The 19035-nt window shown below is 39.5% G+C and overlaps 2 protein-coding genes across 4 annotated transcripts in view; one reads left to right on the top strand and one right to left on the bottom strand.

Annotated features, from left to right (window-relative positions):
* SNX25 (sorting nexin 25) overlaps positions 1-19035 on the top strand; it is a 78593-nt gene that overhangs the window by 56908 nt on the left and 2650 nt on the right. The window contains exons 10-18 of the mRNA XM_027735446.2: positions 762-917; positions 3383-3514; positions 7440-7580; positions 8129-8242; positions 8757-8921; positions 14326-14443; positions 15653-15719; positions 16702-16883; positions 18471-18571. Coding sequence (XP_027591247.1) covers positions 762-917; positions 3383-3514; positions 7440-7580; positions 8129-8242; positions 8757-8921; positions 14326-14443; positions 15653-15719; positions 16702-16883; positions 18471-18571 — 1176 coding nt within the window. The remainder of the gene's footprint in view (positions 1-761; positions 918-3382; positions 3515-7439; positions 7581-8128; positions 8243-8756; positions 8922-14325; positions 14444-15652; positions 15720-16701; positions 16884-18470; positions 18572-19035) is intronic.
* Positions 1350-19035, bottom strand: part of LOC113995408 (LRP2 binding protein) — a 31875-nt gene continuing 14189 nt past the window's right edge. The window contains exon 8 of one of the 3 annotated variants that reach the window (XM_039388728.1): positions 1350-6267. In XM_039388728.1, coding sequence (XP_039244662.1) covers positions 6232-6267 — 36 coding nt within the window. In that variant the 3' untranslated portion in view covers positions 1350-6231. Of the gene's footprint in view, positions 6268-14561; positions 14717-16743; positions 17176-19035 lie in introns of those variants that run through there. The other 2 variants (XM_039388724.1, XM_039388726.1) reach the window with 2 other exon arrangements.

The following is a 19035-nucleotide window of genomic DNA, read 5'->3' as shown; positions in this document are numbered from 1 at the left end:
TGAGTTTAGGGTAAGGCATATGGGCTTTTAACACATTTTTATTAGCACTTCTAAAAATAGCATTAAAATCTGTTTATGAAGCAAAAGGACTTTGTTTAAATTGTTCTGCAGGATGACAGTTCCGTTTTGTGAAGATTTGTGGGAGGAATGTTGTTAGAACTGTAGGGTTTTTTTGGTTTTGTTCCTCACTGCCCCATCTCATTGTCCTTCAGCTCAGAGCTAAGTATTTGCTTTTCTATCTGGCTCTGAATATTGATCATGACTATTAAGCTGTTGTTGCTTTTAAAATAAACTTTAATTCTACCTCTCACTTACACTAAAGCCTTAGCTTGAAGGTCATTTTACACAGTTGGCAAGAGTTGCCAAAGAACTGTAGTAGGAATGGTAATGAGGCTTTGTCTGTTGGGGTTTTGGGGATTTGGTTTGGTTTTTTATAACAGACTGATGTTTCGTGTTGGATCCGGTGGTTGGAATATCTGTTATACATACATTTTTGTCTACATCAAGAAGTGTTCTTACACATAAAATGCTTAACAAGCAAATAATAACCCATCCCTGCCCAATCCATGGAAGTATTCAAGGCCAGCCTGAATGGGGCTCTGAGCTTTCCTCGTCTAGTGGAAAGTGTCCATGCCCATGGCAGGGGGATTGGAACTAGGTGACCTTTAAGATCCCTTCTAGCCCGTACATTCTATCATTCTATGAAAACTGTCTCTTTTTTTTATATTAATGTTGCAATTACCCCCATTCTCTTTTTCTAGAGCCAAGGTTGTGAAGAAGCTACTGAAGAATGCAGCACAAGAATTAATGAACAGGCCAGTTATGCTGTTAATAAACTTCGCCAGCTAAATGACAAGCTTGAGTATAAGAAACAGGCTCTAAATTCCATATGTAATTCACCAAAACCCGACAAAAAGGTAAGTACCTTTACTGTCTTCTGGTTTGGTTTGTTTGGATTTTTTTAAAATATTATGTGTATGTTTGTGTAATATCCAGTTGTCACACTTTGCACAGGTCAGATTGCTATTTCAATCAACTTGTTAAATAGGAGGCGAAATCAGAGCTGTTTTAATTGTTTATTTTTTCAATTTTTTAAAAGCTATTTTAACTAAAATTGCAGATATGATTTATATTGCTTTGTTTGCCATGGAATAACGACCACTCTCTTAGTGATCTTGCTGCTTTGTCGGTGGGAAATAGCGTTCCTTCCTTCCCTCCCTGCCCTGCCGAGTCCGTGTAATTCCTTGTGGCAGCCTGTGTCCTGCCCCTGCCTCTCCTGCAGCGCTGCCGCGGAGGGATGTGCTGCTCAACTCCTGCGCCCTCTGCTGGCTGTGAAGAGCACAGCACAGCTCCATAACCCAGCTGTGGCGGATTGGGTCGAATAAAGGGATAAAAAAAGCCCCAAACCTATAAAAGTGACTGATTTCCTTTATTAGGAACTAGGAGAAAGCACACTGTCACCAGATGAAAAATTCTGAGAGATGTGAAATTTCAGCACTCTGGACTTGGGCTAAAAACAAACAAACAAAAGAATCTCCTTTTCTCTTGCAAAGTGAAACAGTTAAGCAGTCTGAGACAATATTCCAGGAGAAGCAAGTGATTTGCATATGGCTTAGGCCGACTCATTTGCGTTGCTACCGGGGGTGATATTACAGGACTGTTGTTGAGACGCAGGTGGGCCAAGCTTGTCAGGTGTACTGAGACTGCTTGGTTGCAAATGGTAGACGGTGGGTGAGACTAACAAATAGCCAAGGCATCTCCCTAAAATGACCTCCTGCTTCGGGTGACAAAAATGTACCTGGGCATTAGTCATTGCTCAGGAGCTGGATTTTTCATATATTTGTTCCTTCACTCAGGGTGAATGGTTAGATGCTGGTCTGAATAGAAGTTGACTCATTCTCTACCACCCCAGCTCTGAGGATAGCTATCTCTAAGAGAAAGATGTGAACACTAGCATTTGAGGCTACCCTGGCTAACTATTCCCTCTGTCCCTTGCACATCTTCCTTCTGCCAAAGGTTACTGCAGACAGCTGAAAATCTGTTTGCAGCTCTTCTGGGGTGTCCCCCTTCCAGCCCAAGCCATTCTATGATTCTGTATGACTAAACCTTTATATATTATTCCATTCACATGGATGTATCACTTCTAAGTTCCCTTTGCATTCTTGAAACATAATAGCTATATTCTTTCTATACTTTAAGCTCTTGGGGAGGCAGGGATTGTAGTCCTACTAAAGTAGTGGGTTTTTCCCTGTATGTTTTTGTTTCTAAAATATTCTTTGTCTTTGAAAATATATATCTATCTGGAACAGAATAGTAAAATGGATCCAGTATCATTGTAAAGTCTGTGTTTTGTTTGTAAATGTAGCAGCTGTTTACCTTTGAAACCTTAGCAGTTCTTCTGTATTATTGCATGTTCCTGGATGCCACTGGAGTCAATGCAATGTGACTGTAGAGCAAGTCTCTATGTTGATAGTAAATAAATTAAAATAAAAAAATATTCTGAACGTTAGGTATCTGCTAGAATGTTGTTCTATAGCCGTCATGTAGATAACATTTCATATTTAGCATGAGAAAAAAATTCTGAACGAGACAGAATTACTGTAGCTCTGTAGAATGCACCACTTGTGGTACATGTGATAGAACTAATCAGTTTGACTGTGTGGTGTATCATGTTTAAAAATAAAGTAAAAAAGTGTCAGCTGCTTTTGCCATATTTCTAACGTCACATCTTATGTATACTTCCACCTTTTGTTGTCATTCTGTCTCCTGGAAGGGTGTTTGTTTACTTATTTTCTTTTCTGATATGATGAGAGACACTATTTCTCCTTCATTAGATTATGATGGTGAGTTACATCTTGACAAGAATGTCTTTTTAAATTTGTGCTTTCCACAGTAATAAATCCTTCCCTCTTCAATACTAAAATGAAATAAGTGATAACTTCCTGAATTATTGTTAACATAGCTAAATTCCTAGAAATGAAATCTATTTGCGTAGTGTATACCTGAAGGTGATAAGGAGGATGTCTTCAGCAATGCCTATTTCAATAATGGCAATTTCAACTTTGTGTGAAGCATTCAGTATGTAGTATACAATCCAGTCTCAAGTGCCGTTTATGCTGATAGTGTGATAGTAGCGTGTACTTCTAACTTGTTTTTTATTTTAGTATCAGGGTCGACCGTTAAGATTGCTGTGTATTGTAGGAGATCATAAGAGGCATCATTGATTCTCTCACTTTTGGTTGTTTTTTTTTTCCAATCCGTGTGAATTGTTCTCCCCCTGCTTTTGTACCTTTTCTTTATGAACACTGTCCCCAAGGACACAACTAGGCATGTTGTATGAGCTTTTTCTTACCAATTGTAATCAATAAACTTTCCTCTTCAGATTGTTTCTAAGCTGAAAGATGAAATTACTCTGATGGAGAGAGAGCACAGTGATCTTCAGCTGCACATTGCAAGAACGGACTGGTGGTGTGAGAATCTTGGCATGTGGAAAGCCTTCATTGTCTCAGGCGAGGTATGGGATTTTTTTATTGCTTTTTGTCTTCTGGGTCAGTTCAAACTTGCATGAAAAGTGGAGGAAAAATGCGTAGCTACTTTCCTTATACCTTTGTGTACACTGTTTATACTAAATACTGACTTGTGGGGGAAGGAACCCTCTTCTGAGTTCCTCTTGTTTCCCAGTGGCTACTGTGATGCATATACAAAATTTCTGTTCTTCAAACACAGTTGTAATGGAGTTATAAAAATTACCTGCATGAACATAAACTGGTTTTGACAGTTTGCTATCTTAGAGGCATTGTTTTTCATGAGAACTGTCTCTTGTTATATTACCATGCTATTGCACTTGGGTGCAGTTGTGTCTCTGCTGTGTCTCAAAGATGCAGTACTTACACTCATTGTTTTATAGTATTATATTTAATAGCAGTACAGTTTCAGGGGACTAGAATACCCAGAAAGAAAGTGCTTTATATCTGTAAGATGAAGTTACATTTTTTTTTTGTCTTGTTCTGCTTTTCCATTTGGGTGTAAGCAGACAATTGTAGAATGAATGTAAAAAAATGCATAATGAAAACAAGTATTACCATCTCCTAGCTCTCTAACACTTGCCAGTCAGTGAATGCTTGTTATGTAGTACGTAACAGGAACATAAGCAATCTTCTTGACAGTATCCCTACAGAGAATTAAAGATTAATTGGGTCTCTACTGGCTTGCCTTCCTACATCATTAAGAAAATATTCCTGGAACGATTATAAGTAGTTATCTTGAGGTAACTTTTTGTTGAAGGAAAAGTATGTGCTGTTGAGTTTATTTGGTTGTGTCTTAAGCTCTTGCAAGCTATTGATAGGTCTGTTAACAATTATAGTCATTGTCTGTAAAAGAAGAAATAAATCCAACGGGTTAAAAACTTAAGATAACATTTTTAAAACCAAATTCTCCATGTGCAAACATCTGGATTTGGATTTGTTTTAATGCTGTTTGCGAGTGACACAGTTGAGAGTTGAGAAGCTCTTAAGTTGTCTTTTAAGAGTTATCTGTAGCTTTTGAAGCCTAGTTTTAAAATCTGGCAATGCTGTGTGCAGCAAAACTGCAGAAGGGCAGCTTTGTGGTAAGGGGCACCATACACAACTGTCCAGTGCCTCCCATACTACCAGAGGAGAAAGTAGTTTGGCTAAATAAGATGGAAGTTGGAAGAGGCTTCTAATTTCTTGCTGCCTTAACTATAACTTATAAGTAGTACTAGGATAGGTAATGAACTGTAGTTTTGCATTAGTTGTCTTGTTTGTGGCTCTGTGCTTCAAAGGATAGGCTGGAGAAAACATCTATGTTGTAATTATCTATGTTAATTAATTGCTTGAGAATATTCTGGCTGTAGCTGATTTCAGGGGCATGAGTAGATGACACTGTCTTCCTATCTGCAAAATATGCTGTTGTTAATCCCAGGATGTACCTCTGTGATTTTAGAGAGAGAAAAACTTGGTAGCCCTATTGTTTTGCAGTAAAGCTTAGTAAAAGTAAATTTGGATATAGAAGTAAGCTGAAAGTATAATAGCCTATCATTGACCTTTTAAACTGATTACTAAACCAGTTGATAGCACATAAAAAACTAGAGTTACCTAAGATTTGAAAAAACCCCATGTCTTCCTTGTCCAAAGAATGACTGTTTCAGAGCATAACATCTTTTAAAAAATCTATTGCTTTCATAAGCAAGTTTGTAGATCTGAATAAGAGGAAAAAAATTGCGTATTTCTTGCTGTTACCACACCCCACACTCAGGTAAGAGGTGACTAGAAAGCTGCTCAGTGGAAAAAGGCCTGGGGGCCTTGAGTGAGGATCTTCTCCCATGAGAAGTGATTCTGAAAGCACTTTCATTTGCTTAACTTAGCAGAAGGGAGAGAATCAGAGGAATAGGGCTCTCTAGTTTGAATTTATTCATGATAGCAGTTGTATGAGATGGTGCCTGTTAACAGCAGAGGACTAGTTCTCCTGGTTTAGAAGACCTCCTAACATCCCATCTTTCTGTTTTCCAGTTGACTCATTAATTTGGAAAAACAAATGCACAAGTACATAAGTTGATCAAGAATTTTGCATTCTTAAAAAGATTCTGAAGACTTTCAGTATTTATATGAGAGAATTTGAGGGTACTTGAAGAAAGTTGTAATATGTCTCCATCTAGTAATCAGAATTTAAATAATTTTGCGCATGGATCCTAACTTGAAGCAGGAGTACTAAGTCCTCTCATTCTGAGAATATGCTTCTAGAGCAGTGACTCTCTCCTGACAATTACAGTTCAGATGACCCTACACACATGCAAATCCTTGCCCTGGGAACAAATGCAGAATGGAAAATGATAGGCATGACTCTAATCAGCAATTTCAGCACTGATCTCCCAGTATTCAAAAGTTGCAGCCAGGAGGTGTTTGCAGCTTGTAGGTGAGCACAGATCCAGTCTAGCTCAGGGGTACACAGGGTAGAGACTGTCCCACACAGTCCCAATTCTTCTGGGCCATGTTTCTCTAAACTGTATTTTGGAGGCTGTTCAAGCATGTCTGCAGTACTCTGGCAGGAGATAGGCAGTTCCCCAAATAGCTGCACTGAGAAACAGGCATATCTTCAGGCATTCAAGCTGGTGCTTTGTATTCTGTCTGGGTTCTGCTGCAGCTTTTTTACACAGATATGTGAAATCTGGGACTCAGATTTGTCTTCCCAGTTGTCCATGTGCAGCTTTAGGAATCACAGGAATATTCTCCATGTACAGCTCTGAATGGCCTAAAAATATGAAGGTATATTTTAGCTGCGTGTTTTTTACAATGGTAATGTAGTCACTTGTCAAATTATCCATCAATAGCATTAAGTGTTGTCAGACTTTTACAGCCTTTGCAGGGTTCTCAGAAAATGTGTCATAATTATATGAATTTTAAAGTTTATTTTTATCCTAATTAGGTAGTTAGTTCAACTATTCTTTAGAAAAAGCTTGAAAATTATAACTTCCTCAAAAAGATTGTGAAAGTGGTATTTTATAATTACCTTTCAGTTATTTGCATGTACGTAAAGACAAAGCCTTCCTAGAGTGAAGTATTTTATGCATTTCCCTTATTTGCCTTTCATAATCAATTTAGCTGTCTCCTCAAAATAAGTAAACAAAAATCTTTTACGAGTAGAACAAAAGGATGAAATTCTTATGTCAGTTCTTACATTAAATGAAGAAATAATGTGGTCACACTGCTGCTGTGGTCTCAAGAAAAATTGCTTAACTTCTTTGCTGTAGTTTTCCCATTTGCACAATGTGGTTAATTGGTTCTCGTTCCTTTGACTGAGGATTGTAGAGTTTGATTCATTAGTATTTTTCTAAAGTTGTGAGTCCCTCAGACATTAACACTGCATGGATACCACATCCTCTGTGCATGCAGAATGGCTCAAGTGAGTAGAGAAATCACTGAGACAGCACTAGCTGTCACAGGGCCCAGCTGCAGAGCTGCTGTGCCTGGCATGTGGATGAACCTCAACAGGGCACTGGGAAGGAAGCGTGGGAATAAAGGGAGAACACTCAGGTAAATGCAGATAGGAGAGATGGAGTATTGATAATCAGAATGGAGTATTGATAATCAGAAAGCTATATGATAGGGACCTTAAAAACCGAAATAATACACTCACCTGTTTGAATAAGACATGTCAGTGAGATTTGATTGCTGGTGGACAGCATTGCTAAGCTTTATGTGAGGTACCATAGTGGTTAGCTAGAGGACTGATTCAGGACTGGCACAGCATTTGGGTGAAGTTTAGTTCATTAAGGGTGTTGCTCCATATGTAGCTTTCAAATCTCAAGAGAAGCATGGGACTGATGATGACTGAGTTTGCAAGCCAGTCATCTGGCAGCTCATATGTTCCACTGTTTTACTTTCAATGTAGTATAACTTATCTGCTGGTTTCTTCCCCACAAGGTTTTAGAAGAGAATGGAGAACAAGTGCCCTGTTACTCTGTCATGGTGAGTTTACAAGAAGTTGGTGGAGCTGAAACTAAGAACTGGACTGTTCCCAGGAAGCTCAGTGAGTTTCAGAACCTACACCGCAAACTCAGTGAGGTACGAATCTCAGCTAAGGGAGGAAGATACAAATTCCTGAAATTTGTCAGAATGATAAAAATTTAATACTGCCAGTTTTAATGCAGCCTTTTGGCTTTTAGCGTTTTAGAGCTAGTTTTCTGTCTGAATATTTCTGGTCTCTTACAGAGAGAGATGCTTATAAGACTTATTTATAATTTTTTTTTCCCTCTTAATAATGTTTTACTGGACTAACCCAATGTCAGAATGCTATATGTTCTTCACTGTCATGGAAGAGCTGACTGTAAAAACTAGATTTTGTCTCTGGCTTCCAGGGAAGTATTAGAAATGACAGCTTTTGGGGACAGAGAATGTTTCTTTTTATAGCGCTTTAACCTTTCTGTATGATAAGGGATAGATGATGGTGGTGGGAAGGGAAGCCTCTAGTGGGTAAGGGAGGTGTTTTTCAGGGTGCTGAGAGGGGTGTGGAAGGGAGATGAGAGTACAAGAGAGTCTCTTCATTTCCATTCTGAACCAGTTGTCTTTTACTCCACATGCATTTTAAGTGAGCTCTCCTCTCTCCTACACAGTGTTTTCCATCATTAAAAAAAGTTCAGTTGCCTTCTCTCAGCAAGCTGCCCTTCAAATCCATAGACCAGAAGTTCATGGAGAAATCCAAGAACCAGCTTAATAACTTTCTGCAGGTAAGAAAACAAAACCAAAACCAACAGATATCTAAACAGCAGAATGAGAGAATGTTGTCTCTTTATTGCCTAAAGAGAGAGTCTAGAACAAATGGGTCAGATGTAAGGTTTGATATAAATGTCGAAGTTGTCTAAAATGCCTGAAGTTAAGATGAGTTTGATTGACAGTAACCATTCCTCCAGTGGTAAGTTAATTTAAACTTCAGTTAATTAAGAAATCATAAGTAATGAATCCTGTAATTGCCACTTTTAGCTACAACACTTCTCAACAAATTCCTTAAAAATGAGAACTTTTATTAAAAAAAGAAAGTTGTAAGATTAAAAACTTCAGTCTTAATAGTTCCAGTACTTTAGACCTAGCTTGTTATAGTATCTTTGTGAGACATGGATTTTATTTTCATCACACTGCCTCTGAGCCATGACTTACTTGGTTATAGTGGATGGCTTGACACATCTTATTCCTTAACAAGAAATGTTTAATTGACATGTTTCAGTAATTATTTTTCTTTCATAGAAATTACTCTCTGATGAAAGACTCTGCCAGAGTGAAGCACTTTATGCCTTCTTGAGCCCTTCCCCAGAGCACCTCAAAGTTATTGATGTGCAAGGAAAGAAGTCATCTTTTTCACTCTCCTCATTTCTCGAACGACTTCCTGGTGATTTGTTTTCTCATCAGGAGGTAAGTAGTAGAAAAGTAATCTTCCCAAATTTAATTACTTATACAAAGTAAGCAGGGAAAGTCATCATTAGTGTTTGAATGGTAGGTAATATTGGAAGACATTTCCAAAAGTGATTTGTAATTTACTGGAAGTGAACGAAGAGTCAAAAATAAGAGCTATCTATGAATTTAAAAGGTGTTTATTAACAAAATAAGTTTCCTGCCCTTTGATAAATGCATATAGGCAAATGCATAAGCTATCACAAATAAACAAACTGTAGTCCATATGGGATTGTTTTATTTTTTTATAGCGGAATTTGCCTCTTTTTTGAGGTCTTGATATGCATATTTCAGAGGAGCTTTGGCATGTAAAAATAATTCTCTCTTGGGAAGATTTTCTTGGCAGGAGCTGTGTGTCCTTAATAATTCTATGACAACTTCTGAAGCAAAGATAGTTTTGACCAAAAATGTTGGCGAGTAGTGCAGGCTTACTGAGGGAATTTGGAAATGCAGGCAGGAACCTATGTGGGCAAAGCAGTTGGAGAATTTGATATTAAGCCATAAAAAAACACGTCTATCAAAATGCAGTGAATAAAAGATTAGTGACTGAAATAGCTTATTGACTAGAATCAACCATAATTCCATGGCACTCTGTTCTGTGTTGCTCATGTTGCAGATATGCAACCTTCAAGGAGTTGTTTCTATTCCCCATTTTAGTTATATGTTATACAAAATTCATATGAAATAATTAATTTCTTATGTGCTGTATTTGTCTGCAGTGGATGGGTCTTCTGCAGGATAATTGGAGTTTGGGGAATAGGTGCAGTCCTAGCCTCCTAATAGGCAGAGAGGTGGTCTTGCATCTCTCAGAAATAAGAAAATTCTATATACATTTTTCAAAATTATATTCTGTTTGCATCTAGATGCTGAATGCATGTGCCTCATTTCAGAGTAATAAATATAAAGAAAGTTGGAGAAACTAGATTTGGACTTCAGTAGAAGTACTGCAGTTCTAAAACCAGAAGTGCATTTACTAAAATGACTGTTAAGAAGTAGCATAAAAGCATAGAAGCATGCAGCTATTTGTATTTTGCTATTTAATTGAAAAACATCCTCAAGACAAAAGCCAGGCTGCGTGTATATTGTATTATGTGAACACAAAGAGAGGAAATAGGAAATATGGGAAAGAGAAAATAAGTAAACAAAGCAAGGAATTAGTAAGTAAGATCCCCTGGGAAGATGTTTTTGCAGATGCTGGGGTCTATCAGTGCTAGTCACGTTTTGAACATGACCTCCTAAGGGCATAGGAGCAGCAATTCCCAAATGTCGGAAGTCAAGCAGGCGAGGCAGAAGGCCGGCTTGGCTGAACAGGAATCTTCTCTTGGAAGTAAGGCAAAAAAGGAAGGTGTATGCCCAGTGGAAGCAAGATCAAGTGATATGGGAAAAATTCAGAGATGCTGCTTGCCGTTGCAGGGAGAAAATTTGTGCGTCCAAAGCTCAGCTGGAGTTGAAGCTGCCAGAAATGTGGGTGACAATAAAAAGAGTTTTTTCAAATACATTGATGGCAATCATGGCTAGGCTTCGCGAACAAAGATCTGGGAAATTGATGGCAATAGGCAGTATAGAAATATCATCAGCCTGTTACAGCCTGTTGTGATCACCTCACAAACAGGGACAGAGACAAGGTAGAGGTGTTTAATGCATTCTTTGCCTCTGTCTTCAACTCGGATGACAGACCAAGGAGGTCTCAATACCTTGAGCTGGAGGACCATGACTGCAAGAATGACCAACTCCCTGAAATTGTGCAGGATCTGCTGCTCCAGCTGGATCTCTGCAAATCTATCGGGCCTGGTGGGATTCATCCCATAATCCTCAAAGAGCTGGCTGATGTCATTGCAAAACCTCTCTTGATGATTTTTGAGTGGTCTTGGGAATCCAGAGAGGTCCCAGCTGACTGGAAGCTGGCATATATCCTGATTTTCAAGAAGGGCAAGAAGGAGGACCCTGGAAACTACAGGCCTGTCAGTCTCACTTCAGTGCTTGGTAAAGTTATGGAGAAGATTATTCTAGGAAGTATTGAAAAACACCTGAAAGACAACACAGTCATTGGTCACAGCCAGCACAGCTTCATGAGAGGAAGTCCTGCTTATCAAACCTGGTTTCCTTTTATGACAGGGTAACCCAGCTGGTTGATCAAGGGAAGCCAGTTGATGTAATATTTTGGATTTCGGTAAAGCTTTCAATACAGTCTCTCACAGGACCCTTCTGGACAAAATGTCCAGCACACAGCTGGATAAACACATCATGCAGTGGGTGAGCAATTGGCTCACGGGTGGAGCACAGAGGGTAATAATGAAATGGGGCAACATCAGACTGGTGACCTGTCACTAGTGGGGTTCCACAGGGCTCCATCTTGGGCCCTGTGCTCTTCAACATCTTCATAAATGACTTGGATGCACAACTGGAGGGGATACTAAGCAAGTTTGCAGAGGACACAAAACTGGGAGGAGCTGTTGACTCCCTCGAAGGCAGGGAGGCCCTGCAGAGAGACCTTGACAAATTAGAGGGCTGGGCAATCACCAACCATATGAAGTTCAACAAGGGAAGTGCCGGATTCTGCACCTGGGCTGGGGCAACCTTGGATGTTTGTGCAGACTGGGGAATAAGATGCTGGAAAGCAGTGCCATGGAAAGGGACCTGGGGGTCCTGTTTGACAGCAAGTTGAATATGAGTCAGCAGTGCCCTGGCAGCCAGGAGGGCCAACCATGTCCTGGGGGTATCAGGCAAAGCATCGCCAGCTAGTCCAGGGAGGGGATTGTCCTGCTCTGCACTGGGGCGGCCTCACCTTGAATATTGTGTGCAGTTTTGGGCACCACAATATAGGAAAGATATTAAGCTATTTGAGAGTGTCCAATGGAGAGCAACAAAGATGGTGAAGGGCTTTGAGGGGAAGGCATATGAGGAGCGGCTGAGGTCACTTGGTCTGTTCAGCCTGGAGAAGAGGAGACTGAGGAGAGACCTCATTCCACTCTACAACTTCCTTGTGAGGGAGAGAGGAGGGGCAGGCAGTGATCTCTTCTCTGTGGTGACCAGTGACAGGACCTGAAGTTGTGTCAGGGGAGGTTTAGATTTGATATTGGAAAGAGGTTCTTCACACAGAGGGTGGTTGGGCACTGGAACAGGCTCTCCAGGGAAGTGGTCACATCACCAAGCCTGACAGAGTTCAAGAACTGTTTGGACAATACTCTCAGGCAGCTGGTGTGACTGTTGGAGATGGTTCTGTGCAGGCCTAAGGGTTGGACATGATGATCCTTGTGTGTCCCTTCCAACTCAACCTATTCTGTGATTCTGTGATAACTCCTTACTGAGTTTAAATTTAATACTATTTCTTATTACTTGTTGGACTAGGAGTTTAATTTCAGCTACATTGTATTATGCCAGGCACTGTGCAGATGCAGGCAAAGACCACCCCACTTCACATGTGCCTTCCCCCTCTTCTCACTTCTTTCCCTAAACTTAAATGTAAGAGAAGAGAACAAAATGCAGATGGTGGGAATATAGCAAACTGTTAGACCTCTGAATTAGAGTGTCAAATGTTTGTCCTGGTGTAAAAATAATGATAAAATTAAATGGAGGGAGAGGTATTGTGAGACAGTCTGGGATCAGCTCTGCTGTTTTTTGAACACCCATATCTTTCAGTGTCATGCCTAGTTGACAGCATTTTGGATACTTTGCCAAAGCAGTTAAACTAGGGTTAAATCAGTTGGTGCATGGTCATAAATTAAGTTAGTTGTCTTAAACCACACATAAAACTGTTACAACTGTATTTTTGTAGCTGAGAACTCCTGGTTTAGTTTGTACTTTGGACTATGTAGTAGAGAATGCTCTCATTCAGCTCACTCTTTGCCTTTTACATCTCATCTCATATTTTTCAAATATATGTTAGACCAATAGTATTACCTCTTGAGTGTTGTTTTCAGGATTAAATACTGCAGCATTTTCATATATCTTTCTATATTCAACTCCTTGGACAGGACTAGCTTTAAATGTATGTCTTAGCTCTCAAGACCAAAACCAAATCAGAGGAAAAAAATGTAGTTGATACAATCTAGAAGAAAGGCTTTTAGGTTTATAAGCTTTTAATGGATAGAAATTGCATTGTGATGTAAGAATTTACATTTCTTGTTGCATTTTCTACAAGATAGGGCATTTACCGAAAAGGAGAAAAATAGACCAATATTGGATGTTAGAATGATAAGGATGAAAGGAAGGCAAAGAAAGAGATGATTGGTATCTCTGAAAATCAGGCTGAAGAAGAAAACTTGCACAGCATTCTGACCACTCCTGATCCAGAGACTGGGGCATTGCACCAGCCTCAGTGGAGATCAGGTCTGCCTTTCTGCAGCTTTGCTCTAAGAATGGGTGGGCAGGGGAGGATCCAGGAAGGCAAAGGGGTGTGTCAGCTGCCATGAGTAATGATAGGTGTTACAGTCCTGATTCTGAAGCAGATCTTCATGACACTGAGGAACAACCTGCTGTCTGCCCTACATTCTTGAATAAATGGTACTACCAGAACTGAGGTTGTTCAATCCATTCATCTCTTGTGAGTCTATTCTGAATAACTCTGCTCCCTTTGGTGCTCTGAGCTTGGGTATTCTCAGGCTTGGGTCACTAAGTATCACCATATTGTCTTTCTGCCTGGGACTGGTTGTCGTTAATGGTGCTTGTCTCTGCAGTGGCCGGTTTTCTTTCTACTGCTTGGTTTTGTTCCCAGCTTACTGCAAGAGACAGCCTTCAGTGCCTGATCCCACTGAATGGCTTCAGCTGTGAAGGCACTGTCTGTTTGCCAGGGGAGCCAGCTCCTTGCTTCTCCCTGTGCAATAACCAGATTTTCCCCTTTTCTTCCTAGCTGCTCGTGTTGCAAACAGCTCCAGCTGGCTAGCTCCCCATCCTGGGTGTCCTTCCTGGGTGTTGCATCAGAGGAGGCTTTGTAGTCACTAACACCTCTGAGTGCCATTTCCTCCTTACAGCTCTCACCTGCTTCCTAGCAGTACGTGACTCCCACATCACCTGCTTTCTTTTATCCAGCTAGTATTGGTGGGGCAATATAGGCAGTAGACCCTGAAAATCTGGGCAGCATTGAGTTGCTTACTTAGGCAAGGCTGCAAGCAGATATAGCAGTGATGATGACCTGAGCTGCGCTGAGTGTCCTCATCACTCTTGTCCCACGGGAAGTGCAATCCTTTTTCAAAATCCCGAGCGAGGTTCCTGTTTGCCAGATCCTGCCAGCAGCAGTTTTTGGCCCTAATGCCCTTTTGTGAGATGACTGGCTGTGCTCCTTCCCAGAGCATGGCAGTAACTAAATCCGTTCTGGATGAAGGATGGGGAACTGCAGTGCATACTCGTGTTGTGCCTCTCTTTCTAGGAAGAAACAGAAGAGGATAGTGACCTGTCGGACTATGGAGAGGAGGTGGATGGGAAAAAGGACTCTCTTGCTGAACCATGTTTCATGCTGATTGGAGAGATTTTTGAACTGCGAGGAAGTAAGCTGTGAACCTGCTTAATTGCTATTGGAATCTGTTGGCTCAGAAATCTGTGGCACTTTGTAATTTGGATTTTTCTGCTGTTTCAATAAGTGGAAATGTTCTTGCAATCTCTATAGCCAGTTTGTTTGTTTGGAACCAAGCTGTTCCTCAGTAGTTCATAACTTCGGAGCTTTCATTCAAAAGTGAAATTCCAATATAAAATAGTAATAAAAATTTAGCTGGTAGGGGAGAGCATTTGCATTTAGAATTAAGTTCTTCATGAAAAAAAATCTGGAAAAAACCAGAAAAGAGTAGTAGCATGTTTTCTGTAAATAGGATGCTTTTTAGAATATATAAATTCTGAGGAAGGAATGATGGCTTTATTATAGAACATGTCTCGGGCAAAGAAATACAATTTTAATATCCATTTAAAGTGAATTATGTATGCACTTTAGCTCTACAATTTGTATAATGGAAAAGATGCTAGAATTGTGGCATCTTTAAATACTAGACTTTTTTTTTCTCTTTTATGTAACTGAATGATGGTAATAAAGAAAAACTATTTTTGTTTCTATTTGAATGTGCAGCCACACATGGTGCTCTATAAAATGATTTACAGGGTAACTATTACAAAATACAGCACCTTCCAAAAATGGCAGATGTATCTTCCAAATATAGGCTTTATTGTGCTGATAATGAACAGCATGAAAGAAAGATTAACTAGTAATTACTAGGAAGCACTCACATTTGTTTCCTTTATTAGTAATGGAAAGCTGACTGCTTGCTTTATTTGAGTGAAAATGTTCTCAGAATTTTAATGGTGCTGCTGTACATTATACTAGCAGGTACAAAAAGGTGGGAATTTTGAAGACATTTGCATTTTTGTAGGCGGAAAAGGGGTTTGGGTAGTTGTATGGCTCCATAAACTTGAAATATTCTTAAACATAGAAGTTTACAGTATAACCTAAAATGCAAATTATATATATTTTTGTAATCTTCAAGATTTAAAAATCATACAGCAAACACTACAAGGAAAGCAATCAAGAAAAATGAGACCTGCACAATGAATGAAATCTTAGAAAGGGTTATCACAATGTGTTTACTATAGGGATGGGTTGTTTGGTTTTGGTTTGAGGGTGACAGGGGGAAGGTTTTGGACATAATCATGGGTTCTGTAGCGTTATTAACTTCTTGGTCATCATTTTTCATATTTTTTCATTGTTCTAGTGTTCAAATGGGTCAGGAAAACATTAATTGCACTAGTACAAGTCACTTTTGGAAGAACTATCAACAAGTAAGTAGCTTTTGCTTTAAATGAACCTTCATTGTTGTTCTAGGAAAAAGGCTGAGAGTAGAATTGTTAAAAAAATAATGGGGACATTTTGTTTTATATGACAATCTGCATTTGTTTTACACAGTTAAATTTACAAATATGTTGGTCAGAGAAAACACAGGTATGCGAATTATCTTTGTCAAGTGAGGCCTGGATGAGGCTATGAAGTCAGTGTGCCTGTCTATACACACACTTTCATTTGGAAAGCTGTATTTTTACTTCAGAAATTTTTATTTCAGAAAAAATTTGGAAAAGTATTCTACCAGCAGAACAACCTACTCTTTGTCCAGTCATTGACTAAATCTGCACATGCCGGTGTGGTTTTTAAAGCCTTTTATGTATGTTATGTAGCAGTAAATTGGACTGGTCTCTGACAGTATACACTCAGTGAGTTTTAAATTGATTGGTTCATTTTTTCATACACTGCTGATAACTAAGATGGACAATGTCTGAGAGAGGACAGAGAGGGACAGAGTGTGAGCACAGCAGGCATGTGAAGTTGCTATATAGCTTTTTACATGTAGGCTGAATTTTTACATTTATTGACTTTAAGGGTTTTGGCTGTAGTGTGGCACAGCAGTAGTGCCTGCTCTCTACCTCAGACTCTTGGTGCTGAAGGCTACAGTGACTGCTGCAGTCCCAGGAGGAGGCTGCTATCTCTGTTTGTAATCCCTTCAGTAATGTGCTTTTTGCTATCTGTGAGGGAACCTACTGTGCTTCTATCAAAACTTTGTCTTTATCCTAGCAGGCACATCTGTGCATGCGGCTAGTTTGGAGTTTGCTACAATTAGTTACCTGATTTTTACATCTTTTCCCTTTGGAGCCTCTGTAGTGCCCATCCCTGAAATGTAGTTCCAGTGTATGTTTTAAAAGTAAAAAGAATAAATCTGTATAAAACATGAAAGACTAACTCTGATGAGCTCCCTTCAACACTTCTTTACAGGCAAATCCGTGACACTGTACACTGGATGTTCAGTGAACCAATGCTTGTTTACTACATTGGTGTGTTTCGAGATGCTTTTTGGCCAAATGGAAAGTTAGCACCACCACCGAGAGCCAAGAGCGATGAACAAAAGCAAGAGACAAAACAGAGAGCACAGCAAAAACTGCTTGAAAACATTCCAGGTGAGATCACTTTTATTCTGCTTAGTCGCAGATTGAGTAGCTAGTAAGGAAACTGGTTAATCAAATTATTTTTCCTTTAGAGTTCTAAATCATGATTATTTGCATAAATAAGGATAATTTTGGCCTTATTCTTTGCCTCTCCTCCTTGTCTGGTAAAGGGCATGAATTCAGATATCGGTGGATGCAAAATCCAGTATTGCTGTACTTCTGTGTGTAATATTCATCAAGGAACCTCAGTCGAGACTTTCTCTCTGCTAGTTCTCTGTGAGCAAATACCAGGTGGTTCTGCTACCTGGAAGTACATGACAAATAGGAGAGTCACACCACCCTAATTACTTCTTCCTCTTTTATTTCAAAGTTGGAGAGAGAGGTCTAGCCACAATGTCAGGCTGTGTGTTGCTGTCTGTTTCTGATAAGAAATTTCAGAGCGCTGAATGTTAGAGTGACCTGCAGCCTGGACAGAAAAAGATCCTAGGCTGAGTGGGTTTTCTCCTTTGCCTACCCTTATCTCCCAAGCCTAGGCAGCTTCCTCTTAGCCAGCACATTTCTGGGGCAGCATTCTGAGATGCTCCATCCTGTCCCATTCACAGGACCAGAAGTCCAGTTATATATTTTTGACTCCTCAGAGATCATGCAAACCAAAGGCTCCTAACTGGGAAGAAACAATATCATTACTTTTAGCACTTGGAAATGCACTTAAACATAGCTTGAATGCTTTTTATCTCTTCATCTGAAGAGATGAGCTCTTTTATGACTTCATGTAGATACTCTGTGCATTAGGTTGTTTAATCAAATTTTACTGCAAAAAAGCAGCAGGTATGCATGCAAAATATTTCATATGTAAACAACTCTCCGTTTACTCCCTGTGTTATGTACTTACCTACTTATCTAGATAGCCTTCCATAGTTTGTGAGTTTGTTTGATTTTTTTGTTTGTTTGTTTGTTTCTGAGTTTGGAGCCGTATGACAGGACATAGCTGAATGCACCTTAGATTAATGGTGGAGCATTGGATCACTATTTATTCTCTAATTTAATCCAAAATGTAAATAATTGACACAGAATTCTCTGAACTGCTTACTTGTGGGAAGTATTCTCTGTGAAGATTGAGAAGCAATTCAAGTGCTAAATCTTTTTTAACTGTTGTAGGAATTCTATCTTTGTTGGTGAAAGTAATTTAAGTGATGTATGAGATGATGTATGAGATTAAACTTGACTCTGTGAGGTGAACTACCAAAAAAGCATACTATATATCATGTTAAAACACATAAAGCGTTGTCATTGAGATTTATACACTATTATCTAACTTGGGTGACGTGAGAATAAGGGTATCTTTACAAGCTATGACCTAAGTTACCCGTGTTTTTAAAATGTTGTTGACTAGACACTGTGTATCTTGTAACCAAGGGCCACTGAAGTGCAGTGGCTTTGTTTCCCCTCCTTTATGGGTCCTTATGGTTGAACCAGATGATCTTGAAAGTCTTTTCCAACCCTGATGGGGTTGATTCTGTGATTCTGGGTGGTAGTATAGGTTGGAGGTTTTGCCTAGCAGGAGTAAAGCAATATAAGCTGAAGTAACGTTTGTTGCAGATACTCTGCAGAATCTTGTTGGACAACAAAATGCCCGTCATGGTGTAGTGAAAGTGTTCAATGCGTTGCAAGAAAGGAAGGCTAACAAGCATCTACTTTATGTAAGTAACCAGAAAAGTAGCTTTTTAACTTCATGATCTTGTTAATTGCTGAGCTCTATTCACTCAGTATTAAAGCCAGTGATTTAGTTTGAACTATTGGTCTGTGTGCAAGTAACTTCTTTTGTTATTAAAATCAGTGAGAAAAATGTACTTGGTTTGATCCCCTGACTAAGTTTAAATAACAAAAGGCTGTTTAACAGCAGCATTGCTTTTATCTAAAAGAGATCCTCTACCACATCCAACTTTCCTGACTTCATAAGGTGCAAACTAATTTCTTCATACAGCTTAGAAAAATAAATATATCTTGGAGAATCCTAGGGAAGGAGGGCTCCAGGACTGGCTTGTAGTTAGGACATGACAGGACTCCAAAAGTCCCACTCCTCAGCCATTGGTGGGACTATGTTGGAGCATGCAGCTGGATCTAAGTATAATGCCTTCACGCTCAGTCAGTCTCTTCTGGCTCA

The sequence above is a fragment of the Pipra filicauda genome, unplaced genomic scaffold (genome assembly GCF_003945595.2).
Source record: "Pipra filicauda isolate LSUMZ 115617 unplaced genomic scaffold, ASM394559v2 scaffold67_size6003252_pilon, whole genome shotgun sequence".
NCBI lineage: Eukaryota > Metazoa > Chordata > Aves > Passeriformes > Pipridae > Pipra > Pipra filicauda.
Note: the sequence above shows the minus strand (reverse complement) of the source record. Positions and strands in the feature narration are given on the sequence as shown.